At 40.5% G+C, this 12,843-nt stretch overlaps 1 protein-coding gene across 4 annotated transcripts in view; it reads left to right on the top strand.

Moving 5' to 3' along the window:
• Nucleotides 1–12,843, top strand: part of ACSM1 (acyl-CoA synthetase medium chain family member 1) — a 78,674-nt gene that overhangs the window by 16,883 nt on the left and 48,948 nt on the right. Inside the window, exon 2 of one of the 4 annotated variants that reach the window (XM_025275492.2) lies at nucleotides 5,651–5,854. The exons of 1 other annotated variant lie outside the window; for it this stretch is intronic. In XM_025275492.2, the coding sequence (XP_025131277.1) occupies nucleotides 5,663–5,854 (192 nt within the window). In that variant the 5' untranslated portion in view covers nucleotides 5,651–5,662. Of the gene's footprint in view, nucleotides 1–5,611; nucleotides 5,855–12,843 lie in introns of all 4 variants that reach the window. 2 more of the 4 variants (XM_025275491.2, XM_025275493.2) reach the window with 2 other exon arrangements.

Here is a 12,843-nt window from a genome sequence, read left to right as displayed (position 1 = left end):
CTAAAAGTTGAGTATTACATTTTATATGGTGGAAAATTTTAGCACTTCAGCCCAGGAGACAGCATCTCAAGTGACTCTGAGAAAACTGCTCCTGTAATCAAAGTCTTAAATTTTCCCACCAAATAAAACAACTGTTGACTTCTAGGTTGTGAATATTTTTTATAGTGATAGTTATGGTGACTGCAAAGAAGGGACCCTGGCCAAATTCTTGTCCACCTGAACCCTGTGAGTATCCAGAGCCTTGGTAGCAGCAGAGGCCCTTTGTGCCCATCCACTTTCTTGAGGAGTCCAGACAAATTTGAATGAGTGTCTCCTGGTTCTAGGATCTCCTGTTTATTAGTTGATGATCCTAAGTTTTATTCGGTGGGAGAAGAGGTTATCCTTGAAACTTGGTTTTAAGAAAAGGTACCTGGGTTGCTCAGTCTAGATATTGAGTGGGTTATCCTCAGTCAAAAGACTGGGAAGATTTTACTCAGTTTAGGTGCTTAGTGGGTTGTCTTCAGTATAAAATGCACTGGGAAGATTTTGTTTGAGAAGGTTATCCTCAGTGTAAAAGGTACTGGGAAGACTCAATTTGGATACTGAGTGGTTGGCTATCCTCAGTTAGAGACTGAGAGGAAGACTTAGCTTAAACACTGAGTAAGGTGGGACGGAGTTATTAGGGGGAAGATGGACCTGTCATTTTTCCTTTTATTGGCTACCTTAATAAAGTTTCTTGAAATAAAACTAAAATCTTATGAGAGCTTCTGAGCTCCGAAGAAGGGACTCTCTCCTCCTGGCTGGCAATGGCTTTCTCAGGGGACTGAGAAACCTGCAGAAGTGGTAGAGGAGAGACCTCATACAGCCCACCTTATCCCTATAGGGAAACCCAGTCATGTAATTAACAAACTGCCCAACCAAGGATGCACATAAGAATTGGCCATTCTGTGACCTGAGCACCTGTGCAAGTCTTACACTCCAATGGGAGACCGGAGACATGTAAGATGGGGCTGAAACAACTCTGGGGCAAAATCAGAGAAGTGGCACTCCCAAGAAGCACATGCTGGCCCAGCACACAATCATCATCACAATTTTATCTCAACAAACTGACTTCAATATGGAAAATAAAAGTTTCAAAATAAAAGAAAAGGAACAACAGATTGCCAGCCTCCAGCTAACATCCCAGCTGGGTAAATGTACATACAAAAATTATAAGTATTTACTTAAGTGGAAATTGAAGGGAAATCTCACCCTAAAAATTGAGGAGGCTCTTTCATTGCTTACACAGTTAAGTTACATTAAGGTTAAAAGCTAGCTTAGTAAAAATATCTTTTCAGACTTTAAACAAAGGCCTTCAGGAGGAAACTTGGGTTTTGAGATGTAAATGTTCTACCTGTTCTTCCTAGGACATTCTGTGTTGGTATGTTTTGTTTGTTCATGTTTTTAAAAACTTGGTCTGTTAGGTAGTTAGAATAGGCAAAAGGAGTCCAAGATGGTGGTGGCTAAAAGACAAAGAAAGGAAAAAAAATCCACAAAAATGGAACAAAAGAAAATCTGAGGACTGGAGTGAGAACCTCAGGTGAAACCAACAGCCCTCCTGGCTAGCCCAACTTACACAGGGCACGTTCAGGGGGAGGAGAAAAAAACATATAAAAAGAGGAGCCAAAATTGAGCCTCTCTTCTTTTGGGTCTGCCTACCCTCATGCCTCAAGGATGTATTTTCCTTTGCTTGCCAAATAAAACTGAGCTTTAACTGAGCTGTGACACTGGTCCACAGTTTCAAATCTTTGCTGTGGTGAGATGGAACTGAAGAAATTACACTCCCTGACATGGCCTTTGCTATTTTTCTGGTTTCTCTGGTGGCTCAGACAGTAAAGAATCTGCCTGAAATGCAGGAGACCAGGTTCAGTCTTTGGGTGAGAAAGATCCCCTGGAGAAGGAAATGGCTACCCTCTCCAGTATTCTTGCCTGGGGAATTCCATGGACGGAGAAGCCTGGTGGGCTACAGTCCATGGAATTGCAAAGAATTGGACATGACTGATCGAGTAACACAATACAGTACTGTTTTTGAGAGTAAATTCTCCAAATTTGGGCTTCCCTGATACCTCACTTGGTAAAGAATCCACCTGCAATGCAGAAGACTCCATTCAATTCCTTGGTTGGGAAGATCCCCTGGAAAAGGGATAGGCTATCCACTCCAGTATTCTTGGGCTTCCCTTGTGGCTCAGCTGGTAAAGAATCTGCCTGCAGTGCAGGAGACCTGGGTTCAATCCCTAGGTTGGGAAGATCCCCTGGAGAAGTGAAAGGCTACCCACTCCAGTGTTATGGCCTCTAGAATTCCATGGACTGTATAATCCATGGGGTTTCAAAGAGTCAACTGAACAACTTTCACTTTCTCCAAATTTAGGTTACATCCTCCCCACTCTCTTATGGGGAAGGCTCTTGCATATCTATGGTTTTAATCACTATTAATTTACCAGCTGAGCCACAAGAGAGCCCCAAATAAGGAAAGAAGTAGGGGAACTAGACAACAAGTGAAATTGAAAGTCACTGAGTCATGTCTGACTCTTTGTGACCCCAAGGACCCATGGATTTCTCCAGGCCAGAATACTGGAGTGGGTAGCCTTTCCCTTCTCCAGGGGATTGTCCCAATCCAGGTATCAAACCCAGGTCTGCATTGCAGGCAGATTCACAGGCAGATTTGGGCTTTCCCACTATCTCAGTTTGTAAGGAATCTGCCTGCAATGCAGGAGAGTTTGGTTAGATTCCTGGGTCAGGAAGATCCCCTGGAGAATGAATTGGCAACCCACTCCAGTTTCTGGCCTGGAGAATCACATGGACAGAAGAGCCTGCTAGGCTACAGCCCATGGGGTCACAAGAGTTGGACATGACTGAGAGACTAAACCACCACCATTGATTTATATTTTATTGATACAATGAAACTTTAAAATAAACGTAAATAAGATAAGAGCTTTGAGGTAAACTCTTTTCTATTTTAGAAAAATTATTTAAAATAATCTTTCCAGATATTTGGTAACTTAAAATTCTAAAGTTGGGCTAATTTAAGTTAAATGATAAAAGTTTATTGAATAACTAGATAATTTCATTAATGAGATACTGAGATATAAATTACTAAAGAAAAAAACTAAAAGTATTTAGGAATATTAATGAAAATGCTCAATGTCACCCCAAGATGTTTTCTATAAGAAAACAAGTGCTTTTAGAAATTATCACTGTTGTTTATGCTCAACAGTCTATAGAATGCCAATGTAAAAAACAGTTCATAATTACTTACTTCTTATCTTTTACTAAAAATTAAGGTTTTAAGAGTTGAAATTTCTAATTTAAATATGTAGTTAAAGCTATTAGAAATAATACAGTAACGTTTTAGTATACAGTAGGACATAAAATGTGTTTTCAGTAAAGAAGTTATGAGGAATAAAATTGCACTTTATTGAGAAAAAAGAAAGAATGAGCTTGTTGATTTTATTTGTATAAGAAATGAGACTAAATACAGAAAGTGATGAGAAACTGTGAAAAGCAACCCTGAGGAGGAAAAATTTTATGCATAGTCAAGGTTCACTAAATTTAGATTGACATTAACTAAATGGATTTGGCTAAATAAGCTAATAAGAAATTGGAATTTGATTTCTCTTTTACTTGGGTTAAGTAAATAAGCATTGTTTCAGTGACCTATGATCCTGTTGTGTTTTAAATCTTTGTTGACATTTCTAACAAACATCTCAAATATCAAAATCTAACTAAAGCTCTTTAGCTTCCTGCTGACTCTGGGATGCTTTGAATAAAAACCTCTGGGACATCTCAGAGAAGAATGTTAAACTAAGTTTATTTGGCATTCAGAAGATTTGGCAAGTGATTGAAGGTTAATTTTACCTTGCTTCCTTTAATTAACAATAATCTTCTGATGTTCAGTCTATCTATCCTTTGTTGCAAAACTTTAACCTGGTTCCTCCTCTCACTTCCTTGGAGCAATTCTCTCAGAGTCATTGAGACGCTGTCTCCTGGGATTGAAGTCCTAAAAATTCCCACTGAATAAAACATAACTATCAACTTTTAGTTTGTGACTATTTTTTAAGTCAATACTCTTCTCTGTAGGCAGTAGCAGGGTTCTGAGGGCAGCACCAAAATTAATTGGGGCTAGGTTATTCCACGGAGAAGGCACTGGCGACCCACTCCAGTACTCTTGCCTGGAAACTCCCATGGACGGTGGAGCCTGGTGGGCTACAGTCCATGGGGTCGCTAAGAGTCGGACACGACTGAGCGACTTCACTTTCACTTTTCACTTTCATGCATTGGAGAAGGAAATGGCAACCCACTCAAGTCTAAACAGATTGAAAATGGAGTCATGTTTTATTGATTTCTCTCATGAGTCTATCATCAAACAGTATTATCTTGTTGCTGTAACTGAGGGGGAGAGGGCTTAATTATTTGCAGGGATAAACTGCTTAAACCTCAAAGCTATTTGTGAAGTGGCTTTCTGCTCATATAACAGAAGTTCTTGCTTAAGCCAATTGCCACCATCACACTTCGAAAAGTATCCTAGTAAATGAGCATTCTAGCCCCATGTCAGAAGCATTTGTTGGATCTGGAGTGGCAAAAAATTTTTATTTCATAGGTCAAATGATGGATTGGTAATAGGTACCTGAATGCTGTCCTGGGGAAGACCTTGAGGCCAGATCCCTGTTTAGTAGGGAGAGTGCTCTGATATTAGCCTCTTCTGTCTGAGTGTGGTGGTGCATATTTGTCAGTATTCTTATAATATCAAGTAACAGAAACGCAATATCAGACAGGAAAAATTGTTGGTCCATAGAATTCAGGACAGGATATTAACAAGAGAGGGATAGAGATGCAGACATGCCTCAGGAGCAATAGTTATGAACCAGAGACTTGCATGCCTCCAAGATTCTCTCTACCCCTTATTTCCATGCCCCTGAAAATTTCCAAATTTTCTTCTCTTATGCAGAGCAGTTATTGCCACATTACAGGAATTATAGCCACTGACAATTTCCAAAGTGTATATTTTCATGGCTTCCACTAAGGCTTTGGTAACACACACACACATACACAATTTTGGAGAGGGATTATGATTAGCCCAGTTTGTATTTAAATATATATATATATCATGGGAAATGATCGACCAATCAAATTTGGATGCGATGGGATCATCTTAAACTATGACAGTTTTCATGAGAACCACATATTTGGGCTCAGTAGGAAGAGATGTTTCCAGAGCAAGGATAGCATGACATACAGGACTTTGAAAATACTGTTTCTACCAAAAAAAAAAAAAAAAACGTGGCCACATGGCTGGCTTCCATCCCTGGGGTTTAAAAGAGAAGGAGAAGACCCTCAGGAATATGTGCCTACCTCATCTAGTAGCTATAGCCCCTCCTCATAATTTTTGCCTTGTGATTCTTCATTTGGAAAGAGAAATTCTCAGCTAAGTCAGTTTAGCTATGCCTTCAAATTTCAGTGAGCTATTAGTTGTGCCTTCCAAATTCCAGTGAACTGAAACAAAGCTATTACTCTAGTAATTAGCCAGCAATGTGCCTTCATTTTGTGGAATGAATTTCTGCTCCAATGACCAACATATTAGCCATCTCTTCTTAAGACAGGTAGTGACCTGAGAATTCTGTGTCTGTTTCCTGAGGACTGCTCCACTATGCAAAGGCTGATGAAGTTTCGGGTCCTCTGGGGCATCCACATGTCCTGCCCTGGCTTCCACCATGCCCCTCAGCACCTGCGCTGCCAATCTTTATCAGGAGCTGGAACCCTAAGTTGGAATGACTATGACAGACCTGAGGAATTTAACTTTGCAAGTGATGTACTGGACCACTGGACTCAAATGGAGAAGGTAAGGAGGCCTCTGTGTTGTGTGCGAGAACAGGATTCACCTCCTTCTCCTAATAGGAAGAGGGACACAGAACTAAAAGGGCTTCTGACTAAGTCTACAATTTTCATGGGAAAAGCATATGTTTGGGGGTTCAGTTCTCAGCCTGGACACTTCCTCTATTCTCTAAGCCCCAGTGGCTTTATCTATGAAACGGGGATAATCTCATTTAAGAAACAAGATAGCAGGTGCAAGTAGCTGGTACTCAGTCAGGTAATCATGACCAAGTGTCAAGTTCTAATCACAGGTCAGCAAGTTGATGTTGGTCTGAATTCTCATCTTCAACTAATGAGACTGTGAGTCTAACTAGAATTCATCCATAAAGCATGGGCTTGACTTTAGGTTACACCCAGAGGGAGGGTGTAACCTGGATAGTGCACATGAACATCTGACACAGGTAACTAAATCATGCCATCTGTCTTCCTATGAGGATGGCAGGTATAGCTGGAGTCCTCCCTATCAACTACCTACTTGAACGTGGCTTTGGGGTATATCCAGAGAAATCCATCCCAGTGGTATCTGCAAAAAAAAATGCACATGATTGGTTTCTCTTTTCCTAAGAGAGGAACAGTGGTGACACTAGGAGTTGGGTAGACAATGGGGGGTGTTTCAGCTACAAAGTTCCTGCTCGAATTTTCCACATTGTGAAAGCCCACTCAACACTGTATTTGTTCAGAAGAAAGAACTTACCTGATATGGAGTCAAAGAGTTGATGTATTTTTAATTTACCATGAGCATACATTCATACTGAAAGGTTAAGGCTGCAAAGGTTAAGGCTACTGTGAGTGATGCCAAGATTCGTGATCTCCAGAGGAGAGTATTTCGATCCAGGGCTGGAGATGAGGCTTGATCACTCAGAACTTTCTGTGTAGCAAAGTTTTATTAAAGTATAAAAGAGGTAGAGAAAACTTCTGGCATCGACATCAGAAGGGGGCAGAAAAGATACCCCCTTGCTAGACATTATATACCTGTTAGCAAGCTGCTAATCTGATAAAAGAAATGCCTCAAGACTGAGAGTTATGGTTACTGAGAGAGTTGCTGAGAGAGTTAAGGCCCCTCTCCCATAACATGCATTTTGAGATAGAATGGCAAAAAGGGAGTCATCTCCAGCCATAAAACAATAGACATGAATCTTGAAGAAAGGCAGATTTCCAAGCAAATACATAGTTTCATTAACATAGCTTAAGAAAACCATTTCCATAAGAAAAATGCATTGGTTTGCTGAGCCATTAGCAGCTCAAGGTTACCTTCAGACAGAGCCAAGTGTCCTCATGACAACACAGGATTAGAAGAGAAAAAAAGTCTGCCACTTGCAGTTTATTTCCTCCTGTTGCTTGGGGAGCTCTGGCCTTCCTACGTGACTATTAACCCTCTCAATATGTTAGTATTCAGAACTTATATGCCTTTTATGAGGACTTTTATCCTATCTCCATCTTTTTCCTTTTTCTGAATTTCCAAAAAACTCCAAGGAAAATACAGCCCTCACTTTTGGAGAGCCCTTTTTGTTTATGTGCTATGCCAAGCACTTTGTGCATATTATTCTGATAAAATGGACACTTTAATCATCCCCATTTTTGAGATGAGGAAACTGAGGTTACAATTGTTCAAAAACCTACAGAATTTGCTTATCTAATAAGTGGAGGAGCAGGATTTGTGTTCAGACTGTCTGATTCTATAAGCCACTCTTTAACCTGGTCTCATGAGATGATGATGTCAAAACATCTCTGCTTTCAGACTACAAACTGACTTTCATCACTGCCCAGATCAAAAATCTGGTTAAGATCTTTTGAATCACAAGATGGGCTGAAAATGTCGTAGTTTTTATTCTGCATTTATCTTCATAAATTCTTTGTTAGTTCACACATCAACCCATGGAGATTATCACCATGTAAACATTTGCCCAAAGAAGGCAATGGCACCCCACTCCAGTACTCTTGCCTGGAAAATCCCATGGACGGAGGAGCCTGGTAGGCTGCAGTCCATGGGGTCGCTAAGAGTCGGGCACGACTAAGCGACTTCCCTTTCAATTTTCACTTTCCTGCATTGGAGAAGGAAATGGCAACCCACTCCAGTGTTCTTGCCTGGAGAATCCCAGGGACGGAGGAACCTGGTGGGCTGCCGTCTATGGGGTCACACAGAGTCGGACACGACTGAAGTGACTTAGCAGCAGCAGCAAATATTTGCCCAGGGAATGCCCCACCTTTGTTGGGTTTTATATTGTCAACTAAAAAAATACACACAACCTAAACGTTGGGAGTTAGGTTTTATTTGGTGGGAATGTTAGGACTCGAGCCCAGGAGACAGTATCTCAGGTGACCCTGAAAGAGCTGACTTTATGGAGGCAGGGGAGAAGCCAGGCTATATAAAAGTTGGAATATGTCTGAATAAATTTGCATTAGTTTGAATATGAAAAACTTACTGTTAATTAAGAAAAAACTAAATCTCTCACATGAAGAGATTTAGCAATCTTCTATGTGTCCAGGCTTGCTCTCTGGGACCAATCCTGTTTTCTTTATTGTTAACATACAAATTTCTTGTTTACCACAAGAGATGGTGAATGTGGCAGATGGTTGCCTCTCACATCCCCCAGCTCCTCGGGGCTTACCAGGAATGAAGTATCTGATGGCTTCCAAATAGATGGCTTTGTTTCACTGGGGCTCATAAATTTGCATTTGGAAAAGGCTTGTTTACTAGAAGGCCACAGAGAAGACAATATTTCATTTTACAGTCCCTCCCTGTGGTCAGAAGTTAAACCTTATTGGGAGACATTTCATGACCATTGTTTCCTTTTGTCCCATGGTGCTTGGAGGCTCATCTCAGATCAGGTGAAAGTTCTTTATCGATATGTTACTCCAGGTGTTAATTTCCAGACTAGGCCCATTGATAGATAATAAATGGATCTGGATTGTCTATCTTCTAACCTAATAGGATCCAGGAGATATTTCCTTTGTTGCTTCTTCTTATACCTAGAATCATACTACTACAATTATTCTAAGTTATAAATGTAGTCTATTTCTTCAAGATATTTATCTGTCTTTAATTTGGGCAGGGGCCTGGTTATACATCGTGTAACACAAGAGACAACAATCTTGTAAAATAAATAAATTACAAGCAATACAGCTAACAATGTTAGTTACCAGTAGAGACTTAAGCCATAAGCTTCCAGAACTGAAAGGTTGCTGCTGAGCCATAAAAGACACCGGGATTCTTGGCCTCCAAAGCAGAGGAATTCAATCCAGGGCCAGTGACGAGGCTTGATCACTCAGAGCTTTTGTGTAATAAAGTTTTATTAATGTATAAAAGAGATAGAGAAAGCTTCTGACATAGACATCAGAAAGGGGCAGAAAGGGTGCCCCCCTGCTAGTCTTTAACCGGATGTTATATAGCTACTGCTGCTGCTACTGCTGCTAAGTCGCTTCAGTCATGTCGGCTACTAGCAGTCTGCTAATTAGAGAAAGGAAATGTCTCAAAACTCAAAGACTGGCACCAGGCCCCTCACCCACAACATGCTTTTTGAGATAACATTGGCACAAGGTGAGTTGTCCCGGGCCATAAAACGATTGACATGAATCTTGAAGAAAAGCAGGTTTCTAAGCAAAGACATAGTCTCATTAACATAGCTTAAGAGATTATTCGCATGAGTAAAACATACACATTTGTTTGAGTCTTTAGGTGGAACCAACTTGAAGACAGAGTCTAGGGTAAACACATAGTTCATTAACATAGCTTAAGAAAAACGTATCCATAAGAAAAATGCATTGGTTAGCTAAAGGTTTGAGAAACCTTAGGTTAACTTTGAGAAAAGTTAAGTTCAGGTGGAACCAGGTGTCATCATGGCAACACAGAATTTTAAAAGAAACCTCCTTTAAATTTGTATAGAGAAGGGAAAAAAATCTGACACTGGTAGTTTGTTTCCTCCTGCCGCTTAAGAGAGAGATTAAAAAATATCTGACACTTGCAGCCTATTTCTGCCATTTGGGGCCTCTAGACTTCCTGCCTATTACCCTCTCAGAACCAAATTATTTTCTAAAAGATCACCAAATCTAGGAAGTGGATCATCTAAGGCAGCAATCTGATTTTTCATATGAGTCATTAAATGTGTAACAGAGGATTGTGGTATATAAACACAACATTTAGTTTGAATTATAGCACAGTTGCCCCCTTGAGATGCTGTAAGGATATCAAGGGCCATATGATTTTGCAATTCCGCTTTTCATATCATAGAGACCTCAGAATTAGCCTGGTTGCTATCATTTAAGGCCTTATGAGTGAATTTTGCCAAGGCTTTAAAGTGAGAAATAATATTTTCCAATCTTGTTGAAGGCCCAAAAATAGCTGCTAAGTTATCATATCAGTGAAGTACATATCTCTTGGTCCATCAGGCTCGTATTGATGGTAAATTTGCTGGAGTCACATATAAGTTTGTTTGTACAAAAGTAGCCTTGAGCCCAAGGGAATCCTAAAGTTCACCTTCCTAGCCATCTCAGCAGAAGCCAAGGCCATAGACTGGACCCACAAAGCCATTGAGTCCCATTAGGTGCCAGCCAGTATATTTCTGGTCTCTGATGCAATCTGTTGCATACTAACCAGAGTGTTAAGTTTCAGAAACAAGTTTAGAATGCCTTGTCGATACTTTGGTTAAACACTTGCAATAATATGTCTCCTTTAAGTAATACAGGATCATATAGTCCTTTATCCAGTCTCATTGGTCTCCGTGTAAGGGAGACAATGATGTTTGCCAAAAGAAGTGGATCTGATGCTGAGGAGAACCAATGGGAGAAACTTAGGCCAAAGAACAGCATCTGTTATTTTAGCCAATTGAGTTTTAATTGTTCCATTTGTTTTTTCCACTAACCCAGAAGACTAGGGGTGATAGGCACAATGGAATTCTGCATAATCAGCCAAATTTCCTTAACAATTTGTCCAGTAAAATTGGTCCTTCTGTCACTATGCAGTTTAAAAGGGATTATCCAGAAAGGAATCACTCGTTCTAAAATCACTGTTTCTAAATTTCCCTACTGATTGTGCCATGGCCCTTCTGCATGGTTAAAGATTTGAGTACAACATAATTAGGAAACTTGGGTATTTCTGCAACCTATAAAATTTTAGTATAATCACTAGAATTATGACTGATAACATTATATCAAGACATATCAGATGTAAGGGATTCCATAAAATTTTTGGAATATCTGTATTAGTGATATTTATCTATACATTGTAGCCTAAAGTTCATTTTTAATCACTTGACAATGTTTTTCAATCAAAAATACCACATAAGCTAGCTTAACGTTCATCTCTGAGGTTCCTCAGAGAAGTTTCTTTGAAGAATCCATCGCAGAGTCAGCTAGAGGCTAAAAAGCGTAGTTATGTTTTGATTTGGGGAAATTTGTTAGAAATATAAAAAATATTTTAAAACACAGGATCACAGATCACTGAAACAATACCTATTCATTTAATGAAGGTCACAAAGAAAATAAATATAGAACATTTAAGGGCACAGAAACTCACACAACCTGTTATCAAATGGAACATTTATAACAGGGATAAAATTTCCAGTCTTTCATTAGCTCACTTAACAAAACAATTTACTTTTGTCAGGGGAATGGGTAATTTCCTCAGTTCTGTCTTGTCACAACAAAAATTTGAAATGACAGACGTTAAATCCCTCGGCATATCACAGCTCTCGGACAGTCTGTGTGACCGCTCTCTGCTCTCAGACAGACCATGTTATACCTCTTGGTTCTCAGACAGACAGTATTATAGCTCTTGGACAGATCAGTGTTATATCTCCGTGTAACAGCTCAGTTTTATTTAGAAAATAAAAGGAAAATACATCCTTGAGGCGTGAGGGCATGCTGATGCAAAAGACCAAAAGACGGGAAGAGAAGAGAGAGAGAGGGGTGGGGGTGGCGGGGGGAAGGAGGGAGGGAGAAAGAGAGATAGAGAGTGCGCATGAGTGAGGGAGAAAGACCTCCGGCCCTTTGGCTCCTCTTTTTATATGTTTTTTCCTCCCCCTGGGCCTGACCTATGTAAACTGAGCTAGCAGGACTGCTGTTTGTTCTACCTGAGGTCCTCACTCTGGTACTTGGACCTTCCTTGTTCTATTTTCGCAGGCTTTTCCCTTCCTTGTCTTTTAGCCACCGCCATTCTGAACTCCTTTTTTCTATTCTAACTACCTAACGTTACCCCCTCAAGATATGGCAGGTCCAATTCTTTGGGAATAGGGGCTTTGAGGTCTTTCTGGCTACTTCTTACTGAACTGGGATGGCGAGGGGCATTGGGCCTCCCCCTCTTGCTAGTCTCAGGCCTCAGAGTCCTTATAGTGGTGTCCATCTAAGGGTGAGTGTTATTTTCTGTAGTCACCTGTAGTTTTATATATCCTTGCTTGAACTGGCACTGCATGTTGTAGTTTGTTGACCTGGGCAGAGACAAAATGGGTTAGACAATTGATAATATATGGAGCAATCATAAGCAGCATCAATATGGCATAACAAGGACTAGTAGGGGCATTAGCCAACTCCAAATTCCCTTCGCCAGGATGGCTCAAGTCCCTCCTTTTTCAGGGATCAGAAGATCTATCTCCTGTCTATTTTGGAGTACAGCCCCTGCCAAGCTGTGTTGGCTCTTTAGAGCTGTCCTGAGAAATATCCACAGAAACTAGATTTGGGGGGTGTTCATTGGAATGGCACTCATTTGTTGTTCTGAATAGGTATCTGAGATCTCCTAGGGGCCCACGGGTGTACTGAGTGTCTTCCTCTGTTTTCTTCCACAGCTTGACTCATGAGTACTGAATCCAGGAGTCATGTCCTGGTACCTTGACCGGTGTGAGGGTAGAAAGTATTAGCAGGATAGGGGCCCTCCCACATGGGCTGGAGTTGAGCCTTTCGGGACCCATCTTTGCAGATTTTAATTAGGGCTTGAGTCCCTGGAGCATATAGTGGTGACCCCTTAGA

Source organism: Bubalus bubalis, chromosome 24 (genome assembly GCF_019923935.1).
Source record: "Bubalus bubalis isolate 160015118507 breed Murrah chromosome 24, NDDB_SH_1, whole genome shotgun sequence".
Taxonomy (NCBI): domain Eukaryota; kingdom Metazoa; phylum Chordata; class Mammalia; order Artiodactyla; family Bovidae; genus Bubalus; species Bubalus bubalis.
This window is presented reverse-complemented; position numbering and strand designations above follow the sequence as displayed.